Source organism: Schistocerca serialis, chromosome 8 (genome assembly GCF_023864345.2).
Source record: "Schistocerca serialis cubense isolate TAMUIC-IGC-003099 chromosome 8, iqSchSeri2.2, whole genome shotgun sequence".
Lineage (NCBI taxonomy): Eukaryota > Metazoa > Arthropoda > Insecta > Orthoptera > Acrididae > Schistocerca > Schistocerca serialis.
The window spans coordinates 272,037,659-272,055,055 of NC_064645.1; the positions used below are offsets into that span (position 1 = coordinate 272,037,659).

The following is a 17,397-nucleotide window of genomic DNA, read 5'->3' on the forward strand; positions in this document are numbered from 1 at the left end:
ATCACGGTCTGCACCTCATCACGGTCTGCGCGGCTCCCCCGTCGCAGGTTCGAGTCCTCCCTCGGGAATGGGTGTGTGTGTTGTCCTTAGCATAAGTTAGTTTAAGTTATATTAAGTAGTGTGTAGGCCTAGGGACCAATGACCTCAGCAGTTTGGTTCAATATGACCTTCTCACAAATTCCCAGTTTCCACTTGCAGTGTAAATAATGGTAAGTAATGAAACTTCCTGGCAGATTAAAACTGTGTGCCGGACCGAGACTCGAACTTGGGATCTTTGCCTTTCGCGGGCAATGGTAAGTAATGTTGTTGTTGTGATCTTCAGTCCTGAGACTCGTTTGATGCAGCTCTCCATGCTACTCTATCCTGAGCAAGCTTCTTAATCTCCCAGTACTTACTGCAACCTACATCCTTCTGAATCTGCTTAGTGTATTCATCTCTTGGTCTCCCTCTACGATTTTTACCCTCCAAGCTGCTCTCCAATGCTAAATTTGTGATCCCCTGATGCCTTAGAACATCTCCTACCAACCGGTCCCTTCTTCTTGTCAAGTTGTGCCACAAGCTCCTCTTCTCCCCAATTCTATTCAATACCTCCTCATTAGTTATGTGATCTACCCATCTAATCTTCAGCATTCTTCTGTAGCACCACATTTCGAAAGCTTCTATTCTCTTCTTGTGCCAACTATTTATTGTCCATGTATCACTTCCATACATGGCTATGCTCCATATAAATACTTTCAGAAATGACTTCCTGACGCTTAAATCTATACTCTATGTTAACAAATTTCTCTTCTTCAGAAATGCTTTCCTTGCCATTGCCAGTCTACATTTTAGTAAGTAGTAAGTAATACTCATATGGAAAATGTGTCAAATATAATTTTCTTTTCTTTTCCTCCCTTTTTCTTTCTCTCCATGTAAGATTGTATTCTTTGACTTGTCAAAAATTACAGTACGCCCTTTGTACAGAATGAAATTTAACAGGACCAAATAAAAATCAAATCAAGTTATTGCACAACATTTAGAGAAAAGAGATTGCTCATTATTCCAATGAGTCCTGTTTTTGTTTGAAGAGAATTTCTTGTTGTGAGAAGATTTTAAAATTTTGGCGTACTATCTGTTAAGTATCTATATCTATATCTATAGTCTGCAAACCACTGTGAGGTGCATAGCAGCGGGTACGTCCCACTGTACCAGGTATTAGGATATCTTCCCGTTCCATTCACATATGGAGCGTGGGAAGAATTTTTTTTTGAATGCCTCTGTGGATGAAGTAAAGAATATCTTATCTGCACGATCCCTATGTGAGTGATATGTAGGAGATTGCTACATACATCTAGAATCATCATTTAATGCCAGTTCTGGAAACTTTCACGGGGTAGTTTAAGTCTACCTTCAAGAGTCTGGAGCTCATCTGAAGTTACTTCTACATCTGATGACGGCTCTCTATCCAAGATAACATGCTGCACACTCCCTACCAAGAAGTCCTCAATCCAGTCACAAATTTCACTTGATATGCCATATGGTTATATTTTTGACAATAAGCATAGGTGTGGTACTGGGTCAAATGCTTTTGAGAAATCAAGAAATACTGCATCTACCTGACTGCCTTGATCCAAAGCTTTCAGTATGCCATATCAGAAAAGTGAGAGTTGGGGTTCACATGATCAATGTTGTCAGAATCCATGTTGGTTGGCACTGAAGAGGTAATTCTGATCAAGATACCTCATTATGTTTGAACTCAGGATATGATCTAAGGTTCTACAACAAAACCAAAATCAAGGATATTAGATGATAGTTTTGTGAATTGCTTCCACTATCCTTCTTGTATATTGATGTTACTTGTTGTGTTTCAAAGAGGGGCTAACTGAGCCACAAATTCAGTATAGAATCTGAGAGAGATTCCATTTGGCCCTGGAACTTTGTTCAGTTTAATGATTTCAGCTATTTCTCAACACCACTGACAATAATACTTATTTCATTAATCTTTTCAGTGGTATGAGGACTAAACCGGGGCAATTCTCCTGGGTTTTCCTCTGCAAAGGAACATTTGAAAATAGAGTTAAGCACTTCACCTTTCGCTTTGCTACCCTCAATTTCAGCTCCTGTCTCATTTGCTAGGGACTGCACAGTAACAGCCTTTACATATGATTAAAATTTCTTTGATTCTGTGAAAGGTTACTTGACAATACTCTGCTACGGATGTCTTTGAAAGCATCATGTATTGCTCTCTTGACAGTTAAATGCGTTTCATTCCGCATCTGTCTATCTATAGTCCTACACTTTGTTTTACGCCTATTGTGCAGTAATCACTGTTTCTTGAGAAGTTTCTTCACAGTGACTATGTACCATGGAGATTCGCTCCCATTATGAACTATTCCACAGGGTACATATCTATCCAATGCATGGTCAACTACTCTTTTAAACTTGAGCTGTAGTTCCTCTACATGCTCCTGCCCCGTGCTGAAAATATCAAGTTCCTCCATTTATGGCTAGTATCATTCCATTATCATTTATCTGATTTCATAACACATGATATTCTGCATGACTGGTGCTTGTAATTTATTCTTATTTATTAAAATTGAAAACTAATCTTGAACAACAAAGAGAAATATTTTTATAAGTAATTACATTATGTTATAGCCAATTATTTACATTGAGCTTCTTAATTTGGTTAGCACTAACTGAAGATGAATGACTTACTGTGATCATTTGACAATTAAATATTTCCTTGTGCTTCAATGACTTCACATGACTAAAAGCTATTCTTTTGCTCCAATCAAAAAATATGTTGACACCAACTCTAGCTGCAAAGTTTAAGCCTCACAATTTATTCTGGTAGATGGTAATTCATTTTTGTATACTTTTGACTCACACAAAATTCAATATAATGAAAGGGAAGGTTCTTAAAAGCTATCCCAACAGTTGGATATTTATGATCAGATGCAAAACAAAGATTTTGTGTAACAACAACTAAACACCTTTTGTAAATTCTCAAGTATTAATGATATGATACTTTTTACTTTGATGCCTATTCATTTTTTTATAATGACAAGTCATTTGCTCACTCATAGTGTGTCAACAGATAATTTTTTTTTCTCACATCTTGCTGACATTGTCCATCATTGATCTTTGTCTTAGGAGGTATGTGCCTGACATTAAAACACCTTTCTTTCCCTTAATTCCTGTTTCATTTGATGGATGTATTGTGCATTTCACGGTGACTGTGATTCTTATCTTCTTTTATGAGTTTTGCAATAGTTTAACAAAATTATTGACAACACCAAACATTTCAAACAAATCATATAAGGGAAAATGAAAACACGTATGGAAGACAGTCTGAAACATTGTGGTTCTTAAATGACAACAGAAATTGAACTAATGCTTTAAAATGATGAAGGCAAGGCAGCAGTAATCACACAACTCTATATCCTTATTGTGTTAACGTTGAATGCCTATACATTATGGTTTCTTTGTGTTCACTTTCTTCTGTTTTTTATTGCCTTTGCCTCCAACTGAAGATTTTGTATCTCTTTTGTTGTACTAGAAACTTTCCATCGCCTTATCAACTGCATCTATCTTATAAACAGGCAGAGGGGTGAATGATATAAACACACAATTTTTGTTTAGTTATTTTATTTTCAATACATATCTAAACTGTTACAAAAATTTTATGAGGCATATATTTGTTTTGCCACTGATTACATATGAATATAAATAATATGAGAACAAATTTTTATAAATAGAAAGGCAAGCAACTGTATTTAAATTATTCTCAACTGATGAAAGTAAATCATTATGGAAGTTACAAAAATGAGAAAACCTGACTGTACAGCAGTCATTATAAATTAAACAAAAGTCATAAAAGACCATGTTGCAAAATCTACACTCTCTCTGCCATCCATTCTCCCACAAAATTAATTATCATGAAATAGAATCAAACTGTTGTCATATAAATACAGATCCACCCCACAATACTTACCTTAATCCATTCCACTCAAACAAAACCACATCATCAATATTTATGCAGATTCAAGATAGAACAACATCCCCAACAATCCATTGTTTACTCCAACATGTAAATGTCTATCACACAGTGAGAGATAGCATGCATTCTTAACTCTTCATTTATTTTGTCTGTTAATGTCTAAACATGGAAGAAATTGATTTCTGCTGCTAAGTTTCTTTAGGCTTCTCTTTGCTGCAGTTTTTATAACATCTGGTTCACATAATTTCATACTACACCTACAATTTGTTTGAATAATGATGAGATGGATGTACTTCAATTATGCAGCTCATACATACATGCTTATGCGGCACTTATGTTGCTTTCAGTAAACATACTTCTTGATTAAAAAAATGCATTTGCACTGTTTCAGACTGTGGCAGGGCGCTTTGGCATAGCACGCACAGGCGATGTCTCCTCCTCACTTTCACAACAACCACAGCAGTCAACAAGCCACATAACATCCTCAGATGTTTCATGGCCTCTTTGTTTGCGACCATGGTGTCCACGGCCATGTAATCCTTGATCAGAGGAACCTGGGCCATGATGTCCAGGTCCATGAGGTCCATGACCATGTGGGCCATGACCATGGGGACCATGACCATGCTTTCCATGTCCATGTGGACCATGACCATGCTTTCCATGTCCATGCGGACCATGACCATGCTTTCCATGACCGTGTGGTCCATGGCCGTGTGGGCCATGGCCATGTGGTCCACAGCCAAATGGTCCATGACCATGTGGTCCACAGCCAAGTGGCCCATGACCATGTGGTCCATGACCGTGTGGTCCATGACCGTGTGGTCCATGACCGTGTGGTCCATGACCGTGTGGTCCATGACAATGTGGTCCATGACCGTGTGGTCCATGACCAAGTGGCCCATGACCATGTGGTCCATGACCAAGTGGCCCATGACCATGTGGTCCATGGCCATGTGGTCCATGACCATGAAATCTATGACCCCAAAATCCATCTTCATCACATACTAGATGCTTGGCATGCTTGTGACCGTGATGCTTATGTCCGTGCTTGTGACCATGATGTTTATGTCCGTGCTTGTGTATTCCGTGGTGACCATGCTTCTCATGCTTGCATTTGTGGAGTCCTAAGATGGACTTATGTCCATGATGAACCAGCGCTCGTGGAGGACAGTGTATCTTCATTTTCCTCTGAAACAAAAAAGAGGAACATGTTAATAGTATTTTACTACTGAATAATAATAGTTAATATGCGTTTCTCAAAACATTCAGTTTCTATCTCTTGAGAAGGGTATATGAATTATCTGTTCAGCAAACTATGTTTTCTATTGTGTAGATTAAGGAACAGTGTCAGCAAACAGTTGTTACTCCAGTTGTAGTTTGATTTCTTCCATTCCCATCTGTATTGTGGAATACTGATATGGAGTAATTCCACGGGGGCTAAATGTTTATTCAAATGCCAGAAGAAAGCAATAAGATGCATATTAAAATTAGCAGATTGACGGTCCTGCAGGTACCATGTCAAATGTCTCTGCATAATGACAGCACCTAGCTGTTTAACATGTGTCACCTATTGGATTTGCCTTCTTCAAGAGTCACTGTTGTCCATAATAGCTATAAGTCCTTTGGAATGAAAGTCTTCAATATGTACCATGTGTAACTGATATTGTATGGGACTTGAATCCACTGCATACTTTGACAAAGCCACTCATACGAAAAATCCAGAATGGCAAATACTGATTCTAATGATCTGAAGGTTTCTATAGATTTAGTTTTTAGAATTTATTTATATATTTAACACAATGAGTAACTCTACATAGCTGTAAACTCTAATGGGCTCAATCATTTTACAACCTTGTTTGAAGGAGGATAGGAAACATAAATACCTCTGCTAAGGTAGGGCTCTAGAATAAATGAATCATTTGTTTGTATCTTACAGACACAAAGTGGTAGACCGATACTATGTAATATACTATGTAATAGTGATTATTCCATTGAAACAGCTATAACAAGACTATGAAAGAATTTCACAATCCAGTGAGTGAACCAACATGCTTTTAATATTATTGTTGATTCACTGTCACTCACTGACAGTCTGAGTTTCAACGCTACTATGACAGTAACCTAGAATTTTGTTAAACTTTGATAAGAGTGCATGCTACTTTCTTGTAGTCACATTCCTCCAGTAGCAAGTCAGAGAGGTCAGCATGTGGTTGCTGCATACGGATCAGAAATGACAATTAACAAATTGTGTGTGGGATGAAACTATTTTGGTCAGGTATTTCCATTGTTATTTCATAACTATTGCACTTCCTTTTACGTGTCCCACTTCCTTTTACGTGTGACTTGAAAGCTTCCTGCTCAATTTTGTATGTGCGTAAAGGCAACCCATGAAGTTTTTGAGTCCTCTACTTTGTATTGATAACTGAGGCATCATATCAGCATGAGTACAGGTAACTGTATTCACAATGTAGTTCTTCTTGCTGCCCAAGAATTTAAATGAACTTCCACCACACTTCTTATTTTCTGTCATGTGAACATTTGGTGAACAGAATAGAAAGTGTTACGATAGCCTTTGGTTTATGATTATCATTTGATTCTATGTAAACTGGGTAACATTATTAATTCTTAGAATAAAAAAATCTTTTTATGATATGAAATAGATTCCCATAGCAATAAAACACTGGACGGACCAAGATAATGTTAATAATGCATACCAACTGCCACATATTGAAAAGTATACTTATATGTGCAGGGTAATGAGAAAACACAAAATCAGCATAGCCTCAGAGAAATACATTGCAGCAGAGTTTACTTAACACTTGCAATACATCCAACAATGCTTCAGTCTGAAGCTCCTATACATTTTGTATTTCTGGGCATTATTCTGCAAGATAAAAATGGAAACCACACAAATGTTAATTCCAACACTACAAATTGTATATCTGTCATCTTTTGACATGTGTATACACTACAACCTATTTCCTCAAGTTATCGTCAACATATCATTTGTCATGGCTGTGCAAAAGTTCACATTCTGTTGAAGTATGAAGTTCCTATAACCACTTTTGAATTGCTGTGACGATAAGAATTACAGCAACCTGATGCTGATACATTTTCAGTCTTTGAGTCTTTTTACATGTGCTTCTGAAGATGGGCATGGTATTATAGTATTAAAGAACTCTCATTTGTGCTACACTGCAATATGAATACTGTAGCTGGTCTGATTTGTAAAAAAAAAACATTGAACCCCAATCTTTCCTTCTTTCTTCTCGTGCCTTATGCCGCACAATTCAAATTAACTGAAGTTCAAACAACCACCAATGAACATTAACACCAGAAGTAGGGTCATAGGTTGGAACACTAGGCACTTTTTTAGGACAAACCACGATAACAGGCTTCCTTCCCTTAAAAGTAACTCAGTCAGTTTAGAGAGTTCTTGAATATGTGCTTGAAAGGTTGAATGTACCACGCTAGAATGTACAAATGCCATAGAAATTTGCTCAGAATTATCTACCATCAAAGTGTGCAATCTATTAAAAATAAAGTACAGCAGCTTGAAACTTAATTATAGACTTTGAACTGCAGAATGGTATTGCATTATGGAGCACTGGTGTAAATACACTGAAATACAGCATATTTATGTTGTCATAATACGTATGTGCATGTCGGTACTTAAAGGGTGGGCAATCATACATGTATTTACATCAGATGTGGAACACAGCTGAAATTTATAGAAGATCTCATCACAATTCGTGTAGATTTTATTTTGAATTGGCAATGGTTGATACAAACATTCATAAGGAGTTAACAGCTCTGTGCATATACTGCCCACCTAATGGCAATGTGGTCACTTTCTTCAACAAATTAACTGAAATCCTGGAAAGGACCTCAACCCCGTAAAACTACATAATAACATGTGGAGACCTGAATGTTATCATAGATACTGAAGGTGAAATCAGTAATTAATTGATAAGCATTTTGAACACTTTTGGTGTGTCACAAATGGCAAATGCTGCTACAAGGGTCTCAAAAACTTCGACAAGGAAAATTGTAAAGTATTTACAAAAGACTGAAGCTTCTCTGGTCATCACGGGCAGATAATAAAACTAAAGACAGGCTTGGTAAAATCCACAAAACTGCAGGATTACAAAAGAATCTTTGTGGAATGTAAAATGACACTTTTTCTAGGGCAATGGAAAGTCAAACCTGGGATGAAGTGCATAAGGAAAAGAATGTAGATGCTAAGTTATGCAAATTCTAAAGGTTGTTTAAATTAATTTTTGAGGAGAGATTTCCAAAAGTAGACACTTCAACAGCAGCAGCTAAGGAAAATAGATTGATAACTGTGGGTATTAAAAAGACAATTCTCTTAAAAAATGTGACACTAATCCACAGTCCCTACAGTACTGTCACAGGTATAAAAAATATACATGAGGGCACTGCTTGATGAAATAAAATCCTTCAATTACTAAATAAAAGCAAAATAATATCTGTCGTCATAAAATATGAAACTGGAAAAGCAGGAACACATAACACTTATAATCTCATACAAATAAAAGATGAGGGTAGAATAATAGAAAATACTCAAGAATTGGGAAATTTTGCAAAAGGTTATTTCTATAGTATTGCTAAGAAGCTGCAAAACAAAATCTTCCTAAAACACATGCAGTATCCACGAGTTTCACACCAAGCACAACAATGTTGTTTCCTACAACAGAGCTGAAAGGCAGGAAGATAATAAACACACTTAAAAACATAAAAAGTCAGCAGCCATTGATGAGGTTACAGCTTCTGATCTGAAGGAATGCATAGACAGCATACACACCCCATTAACAAACATGATAAATGAGCCCTTTATTTCAGGCCTTTTTCTGAACACCTAAACTCACATTAATTGTGCCAGTACTAAAGAGGGGTAATGCAGAGAGCACGGAAAACTGTAGGCCAGTTTCACTACTGTGTGCATTCTCAAAAATAATTGAATCAATCATGAATGATAGACTAATGATTAATATGAATAAATACAGCCTTTTTAACAAAGCACAGTTTGGTTTCCAATGTGGGAGAATACAATATCAGCCATTATCGAGTTCACTAACATGATATTTGAAGCTCTTGACAAGGATGACTGTGTTACAGGCAGATTCATAGACTTGTTCAGGCTTTTACGCTGCTTGCCAAGAAATACAACTAAACAAACTAGAAGCATTAGGTGTAAGAGGAATACAAATGAATGGTTCCAGTCTTACCTGGAAAACAGGATGGAAAAGGTAGAGATAGTTCATATGTCCACTGATGATAAATTTAATAAAATAATAATTGCCAGACAAGAAAGACATAAAAATAGGTGTCCCTCAGTGTAGTTTATTGGGACCAGTTCTGTTCTTAATGTATATTCATGTTGTTCGAGTGTAAACAATGATGCCCATGTAACAGTTTATGGAAGGAAGGGGGGAGGACTAGACATGGCGTATGGAGTATTTTTAATATTTTGGAAGATGAATGGAGAGTTGTAAGTAGTCATAAATAGATCTTGTTCCGACTCTGTTAAAAGACTGCTTAATACTGACTTTTAAACCATTTTCTAGAAGGAAAAACACTAGACTACACTATATTTTATTCCTTCCCTAGAGCTGGGGAGGGGGGCACCACCCTCTTAACCCTTGCCTCCCAGGTATGGGTGCCCTTGAGTGTAAGACATGGAGAGAAAGTTCTCTTTGTTAGTGGCAGAAACATGACAGTCGCTGACAAAACACCAGAACTCCTATCGGAGGAAGCAAATGAAGCCCTCAAGGATGTTCACGATTGGGCAGTATGTAATATGTCAATATTGAAAATCTAGAAAACAGACATTATGCACTTCACCACAAAGAGAGAAAACAGCTCTGTCACTCTGAGCATAGATGATACATCTACAGATTGTGTAACAAACACAAGTTTTTGATGATAAATATTGACCGTCAGTTTACATGGAATCAGTTTACATGGAATAAACACACAAAGATACTGACAAAAAGAATGTTATCAGTATGTTAAACTGCCCAATGAGATGAAAAAGGTTACCAACATACATTTGTTTAAAAAGCAGCTAAAAATTGTTTATTTGTAATGCATAGTACACAGATAAAGATTACTTAGAGGACTCAGGCAGTGGTTAATAATGAATGGGGATAACTACAACACCCTGTCACATTACAATATATGATAACAATGTAATACTTTACAGCAAAAATTATGTGGCAAGATTTATGGTGCATGTTATTATTGTCTTGTCATTCTTCTGAGTTCTTCTGGATGTTGCCTTATTTTTTCAGGTGGGTTGAGGGGAGGACACAAATACGGGCCTGTTTACAGGCCCAGTCAGTTTTTTGCACAGTATGGGGTTAATAAGTGGCATCACAATATGTTGGTCCAGGAGCACCAGTGGATGTCATTAGTGTGTGCAGTGAAGCAATGCAAAACCTCATTTTATACTATAAGTTCAGTGGTGCAAATTATCTGTACATCAAAGGACACTGTACAATGGGGACCAACTAAATGAGACAGTGTGGTTATTAAGACTGTATCCTTATATTTATAAGGATGGAGTTTGCTCAGTCTCGCCATCCCAATTCAGGTTTTCCCATATCATTTCAGGCAAATGCTGGGATGGTTACTTCTTTGAGGCCACATCTGACCACCTGTCCTACCCTCACAAAAGTGTACTTATATATTCTCTATATGTGTATAATTTGAGCTGTTTATTTTCATTGTAGTATGATTGGAAATGCTATAGTGCTGTGAGATTATACCTGGATGAATAAATAAATCAAATCAAAACCACTTAATGGTCATACATTGAATGAAGCATAAGGCGTAAAATTCCTTAGGGTCCAGCAGGATAACAAGTTAAAATGGTGAGTCAACACATGGATAAACTAATCAAGAAGGTCATTTCAGCACAGTTATGGCTTTAGAAGCATCTCTCAGTGTGTTAACCTAAAGACAAGATTGTTGGTTTATTTTTATTTTCTCCCTGTGTCATTTCATGGAATTATCTTCCAATATGCTAAGGTCCATGTTCTTTGTAAGGAAACAACCAGCTCAGTGTGCACATCAAGCCTTCTTCTGCATTGTCTGTCATTGACTTTTTGACCGTATATACAGTGAGGAATCACAGTGTTGGGGAACCTAACCTTCAAAGGAATGAAACGAATATTTGAGCTACAGAACAATGCCATTCAAATTATACTGAAAAAGAAACAAAAAGAATTTTGAAGAAATTGTTTCAAAGATCTCAATATTTTGATGTTTCCATCATAGCATGTTTTCATAACCATTGTGACTGCATTAGAAAGCAATTGTGGTGCATTTGAAACAGACTTCACATTTTTTGAAAAAGGGCATAAATACTCCGATATCAGGTTAATACAGGCATTGCCAACAGACCTACAAAACCTAAAAACTGAGAAGATATCCATGCAACCCTAAAAAAGTTTCTAAGAAGAAGAATTCTGTTGTTATGCTGAGTAGATGAGCAGAGAGTGAGTAAAAGTTCATCCTGGACTGATAAATTTGATATACCACATGAAGAGAAACTAGCATTAGTGATAATTGCTAGGAAGTAAACTAGAATCAGAACAACTCATGTACATTATAACATAATATTGCCCATAAAACTGCATTTTTCAACTCGGGTGAATGTGTTGTAAACTATCCTACACTGTGCAAGCTATTATACATTTTTACTGTGTAAGCTATTATATGTACATATCGTCTAGTTTGTAAACACAACGGCATGTCCTATGTAACAAGCACATAGATATAAAAAGGTAATTTACAGGACAAATTTGGAAACTGTCCAAGATGATGATGATGATGATATTAAAATATTTGTATCTCTTATCATTATGAAAATCCTTGGCATTTGTGGCACCTTAAGAGTGGAGGTGGCAATAACTTCTATTTGAGGGAAGGGGGGGGGGGGGAGAGTACAGCAGCAAACTGCTGTGAATCTCACCATCTCACTGGATTCACATTTGACAACCTATACTGAAATACTTTCTGGCGCATATTTGCTGTTTTCAAATAGAGTTAATCTGAAGAAGACACATAGGCTATATAATAATTTGAAGGGAGATCTCATCAAAATGATTGGCACAAATGAACGCAATGCTTACCACTAAGGCTGCAAAACATCATTTTAAATAAAATGAATTACTTATTCTGAGACAGTAATGGGTTGTCTTCACCATAGAGTATCTCATGGGTCACAGTAATGGAAGTTCAAGGATGAAGACAATAAACAAAAATGAGAAGTGGCAACAAATCAGTGGCAACAGACTGACTGCATGCATTGTACACTCACGTAACCATACAGAAACGCTTTCAGGCTGCAAGTGTGGCACTATGTGTGTGTGTGTGTGTGTGTGTGTGTGTGTGTGTGTGTGTGTGTGTGTGTGTGTGGGCATGCGTGCGTGTACACATGAGTAGACAAAAAACTGTATTCTGAAAGTTAGTGAAACTTTGTGAGTGGGTAAATTCTTATATCAATCACTTACTGATCAGCTGGAAGTGAGTGTTGTCCACCCTCAGTTTTTCTTACTAGCTAACCAGCATCTGAGTAACAATGTCATTTCCCAAAGCAGGAGAAACCATGCTGTGTAGTTACTAAAGCATAATGCATAGCTGTAAAATAACAACTATGTTACACTGGAAAACACTCTTTTCATGCAATAGGTTCACTTCTTCTGGACAGCACTTTCAACATTGGCAATCAAAGCTTCCTCATTATACATAATTTCATGTATCATATTTGTATTAAAAATGTGAACTAAGATGATACCCAGTGCAGTGGCTGACAGGAGCAACTGCAGAGAAATTTCTCATTTATGATCGCTACCGTCAGCCACTGTGCCAAGTGTCAACCTGGTTTGCATGGATAATACTATTGAACAGCAATACTAAACTAAGGCATCTTGGGAAGTGTCATAAGCAATGTGTGTGTGGTTGTGATACCAGTATTCTGCAATGGAATTATGCCTAGAAGATATTCTGTTCATAAAACCCTCACTAGTTTGTTCACCTGTCTGTGTTAGAAGAGGGAAACATGAAGCTAACTGAAAGTAAAAATGGATATTAACTGTGTAGTAAGATCAACGCTCTCTCTCTTTCAAACACTTTGACTGACACAATGCCACTCAGAGGCTTTGGTCAACATTGTTAGTACTTTGGCAATGCATCAGTTGGCTTAGTCAATAGTAGATTAATTTTAAGTAACCAGTGGAGGGTCTCCTTCAGAGTTTACTTGATGCATGTGTTGGGGCTGTGGTGACATTCTTAGGCTATCTTGTTAGATGGTAGTTTTGGTTGCTAGTTAGCACAGCTCACATATATATGTGAAGCAGCTTGACTACAGTTACTCATGATAGCGACAGGCTGAACTGTGTCGTGGCCAGAGGCCTAGGTCAGCTCAAATGCGATTGTTTGCACATTGTTGAAGTCAATGACTGTCATCTGAGAAAAAATTTTGTCACAATTATCAAACATTGATGCAGTTATGAGGGCAGTTATAGTATTAAAAGCTTACGAACGTCTTAAGGGTAGCCCTTTCTATCTTGTCACATTCCTACACGAGTTGCTGCACGTTCCTTAGTGCCGTATTCTCGGATAACAGGAATATCGGTATTGTGAAGTTAAGTTTACTTTGTGACATGACAAGTTAACTTAATTACTGCCGACATAGCCACCATGTTCCACTCTGCAGCACCATTTTTTACCAGCAAACCCCTGATCCTTTAAAGAATCGAACTCCCGTGTACGAAACAGCTTCAAGCGTCCGATAACTTTACAAATGAGTTAGTGTGTTAAATGTTTGACTTTAAGTATGTGAACGAGAAAAAGTTTTGAAATTATACTTAAAGTTTGTTGGAAGTTGCTAACTGCTCTCACTGTGAAACACCAGATGAATATAGCGTGGGTAATTCGCACTTCATTTTAAACAGAAGTGAGTTTCTCCCGCATATCGGTGTTTATGACATCATATCTTCTAAACTATTTAGATATTGTCTGCAAAGTTAGTTACAAATAGAGCGAGTAGTAAAGAAGTAATAAAGTAATACGACATGCACGACAGGAGCTTTACCGGGCATCACTTTACGCAAAAGCTAGTTTTTCATGCACCTGAATGTGTGAATGCCGTATCTCCTGAAATGTCTGTCGTAAAATGAAATAATTTTGCATGTATAATCAATGGTACAAGTGGATATCAGCTGCAAACTGTGTTGCAAATATAGTAGGTAGTAAAGATGTGATAAATTAAAACTTCATGTATGATGCTGAGGTCTTGCTTCATGACAAGCGAAAATGTAGTACGGTATGCGGAAAGCGTTGTTCTTGCCTTCATTGTGTGTGTGTGTGCGGGAAAAAGTTTCATAAAGTTTTGAAATTATATGTAAAGTCTGTTGGAAGTCGCTCAGTGCTCTTATTCTTAAATAGTAGATGTATAAGCTCGGGTACTTGCGAGCCGACAGTTACGCTCCCTCAAGACTGACAGTTCTGTAATACTTGTCTTATTGTGTTACACTTTTAAAATAAGATTATGCGCGTTTGGATTATGATAACATTTCAAAAACTTAAAAACAGCTAATAATTCCGTGAAATACTAAAATCAAATTATTGTTTGATTTGATTTTGCCCCTGGAAGCCGTTGGGCAGGTACCCGCAACTAGAATTGGGTTCCACAATAGTTGCTTCATAAAACAGTTAGCTTTCGAATCACCATTTTCTCGAATAGAATTGACGCCGCTATTTTTTTGGTAAGTTACGATAAAAAATTCTAGCTTCAATTCACGTCTACAAAATACCTTGCATCCCATCTGTACTCCCATTGGTTAGTGGCAACCACACATCGACACGCCTTTATGGCGAGTGCTGCGAATAAGTTCCCGTGAAATACGGAGCGTGTGATTTGTCGCGTTCACTCTCAATTACTCATCACGTGAACTAACAGCGGCAAGCTACCGAAATGCTGCGGACACCGTAGTGCACCTTCTGGTTCTTAAATCAAAGTGATAAATGAGCAATAATTCCTGTTTCCAATGAAGATAATTGAGTCTCAAATTGGATACTGTGTGACAACTCTCCAACAACGACGTTTCCAACATTCTGCATATTGAATTGACAGGCAACTGTTGTACAATAAAGTTGCAATTGACAAGAAAAAGAATCGTGCACTGGAAATGAAACGAAGTGGGTCCCATTCATGTTACTTCAGTAAGTAATACAAATGAGTAATGTGTAGTTTGATGGAGGACACAATGTACATCCAAATATTTTGGGTACAATTCAGAGAATTTTTTTATAAAACAGGATTGCGCAGCTTTATTATCAGTATTTTCTACCACCGCGCTGTATTGACTTCACGTACATGTAAAGGCAGTTGGTGTGACCAGGAATTTATGGTCTGAAAATGAACTGCCAGAATAATTCCTAGTTACAACATAGCTAACAGATACGCCATAGACATTGTCTCGTAGTTGAATCACAGCATCTGCCAACAATATCGGGTGGTAATAAAACATTTAATCAATAGGCAAGTTCTGTAAATTTTTGCTTAACGATACAATATAAGGTACGTTAATGAATGGTTTGCCCGCAGCAGGGACAAACTGCAGCTTAAAGCGTGCTTACACCGTTATACCTCAGCTGAATGCGATAAAAGATGATGCAGAAAATCTCTAAGTTATATTCTCATGGAAATCATTAACTAACGAAACATATTTGTGGTATGAGTCAGTAATCATCAAGAATATTCTATGAATACAATCGTCTAGTCGTTAAATAATTTTATAATTAACACGTTTCGGCGATCATCATGCATATTTTACGACTAAAACCTTCTAGAAAGCTATTTTTTTTTTTAAATTACGACGGTCCGGCATATACCATCATCATATATCAAAATGTGCTGAACTTGCGGAGCACTGTCTGTACAGCATTAAAATTTTTAATGATAACATGAACCTTGCTTCGCATGTTCAAAGTATTTTCATATCTGATGACTGCAGATGCCGAAACGTCGTAACAAATGACATTTTATTTAGCGATCTAGGCGGTTTTCTTCATAAAAAGCCCCACATAAATCAGTCACAAAAATGAATCCGCAGTTCTGCTGAAATGTACCAAATCCCTTCCTGGCTTAAGAATTTGTATAAGTGTACATTTATAAATACGAGTCATTATTGCAGGCTCCTGCTTATGTTTTGACATTTTGGATTCCGTTCTAACAGATAAAGTTACAAAAAGTTAAAAAAAAAATAACGTAGGTTGCCTGGCCTACTTGTTCGTACTACGATTTTATGATTATACGATTACGGAGCACTCAACCGTTCTGTAAATTAATATTGATTACCATGAAAAAAAAGTAGTTGTTTCGAAAGTGTTATTCACCGAACCATTACTTTAAATCGTGAATACATGACGGTGACAGAACAATTTTGACATAACATACAGCTTACATTAAGCAGCGCTTACCTTCCGTAAAGTGCACGTTGCTGGCCTCTCGAAGCGACGACAACTGTTGCTCGGCGACCGCTACAACAGTCTTTTATAAAACGTGGGCGGCAGTGCGACGTTGCACAGTGTGGCGCAACAGGGCTGAGTCATCGTCACGTTGATGGTATGGAGGACGCGAGTCACGTGCTGGAGAAAACCAGCGTATACCAGTTTTCATGCCATCTGAAGCGGAAGGTGACGCGCCAGCGCGCTACAGCGAATAGGCAGCCTCCGTTGGTGGTATGGAGGTCACGAGTCACGTGTTGGAAAAACCAGCGCATGTCAGTTGCTATGCCAACTGGTGCTAAGGCGTCCTAAATGGTGCAATCCTGCAACCGGAACCTAAGGAAAAGCTAATGCATTTCAGACGCTCTGAAAGACATCACATATAATCTTCAGTTCACATAGAATAGAAAACCTACGTTAAAATTCTAGTTTAGTACTGTAAGGGTTCTTGTTTTCCGATTTTTTTATTTGATTTTTATTGATTCCAGAAATCTTGTTGCGTGTTGTTAACACATGGATACGAGACAAGCCACAATTACAGTTTATATTAATGTTATAATTTACGGCCAGCCGTTGTGGCCGAGCGGTTGCCGGCACGGTAGCTCAGCGTGTTCGGTCAGAGAGCTGGTTGGCCTCTGTAATAAAAAAACTGAATGGAAGGATCAACAAACGTACTTGAACGGATGCCGTGTGACGTCCGCAACGACCAAACACAACGAACAAAATGAAAAGAAAAAAGAAAAAAAAAATAGCGGCTCTAGGCGCGTCAATCCGGAAACGCGCTGCTGCTACGATCGCAGGTTCGAATCCTGCCTTGGGCATGGATGTGTGTGATGTCCTTAGGTTGGTTAGGTTTAAGTAGTTCTAAGTTCTAG

The 17,397-nt window shown here is 37.6% G+C and overlaps 1 protein-coding gene across 2 annotated transcripts; it reads right to left on the reverse strand.

Moving 5' to 3' along the window:
* Positions 1–3,648: 3,648 nt before the first annotated feature.
* LOC126416395 (histidine-rich glycoprotein-like) lies at positions 3,649–16,671 on the reverse strand. 2 transcript variants are annotated; one of them, XM_050084083.1, is made up of 2 exons: positions 16,496–16,671; positions 3,649–5,170 (listed from the first exon to the last, which is right to left on the reverse strand). In XM_050084083.1, exon 2 carries the CDS (start codon positions 4,978–4,980, stop codon positions 4,315–4,317), a length of 666 nt encoding a protein of 221 aa, XP_049940040.1. In that variant the 5' UTR covers positions 4,981–5,170; positions 16,496–16,671; the 3' UTR covers positions 3,649–4,314. The 2 variants fall into 2 exon arrangements, with proteins under 2 accessions (XP_049940040.1, XP_049940039.1); XM_050084082.1 differs by lacking the exon at positions 16,496–16,671 and adding an exon at positions 14,827–15,014.
* Between the last annotated feature and the right edge of the window lie 726 nt (positions 16,672–17,397).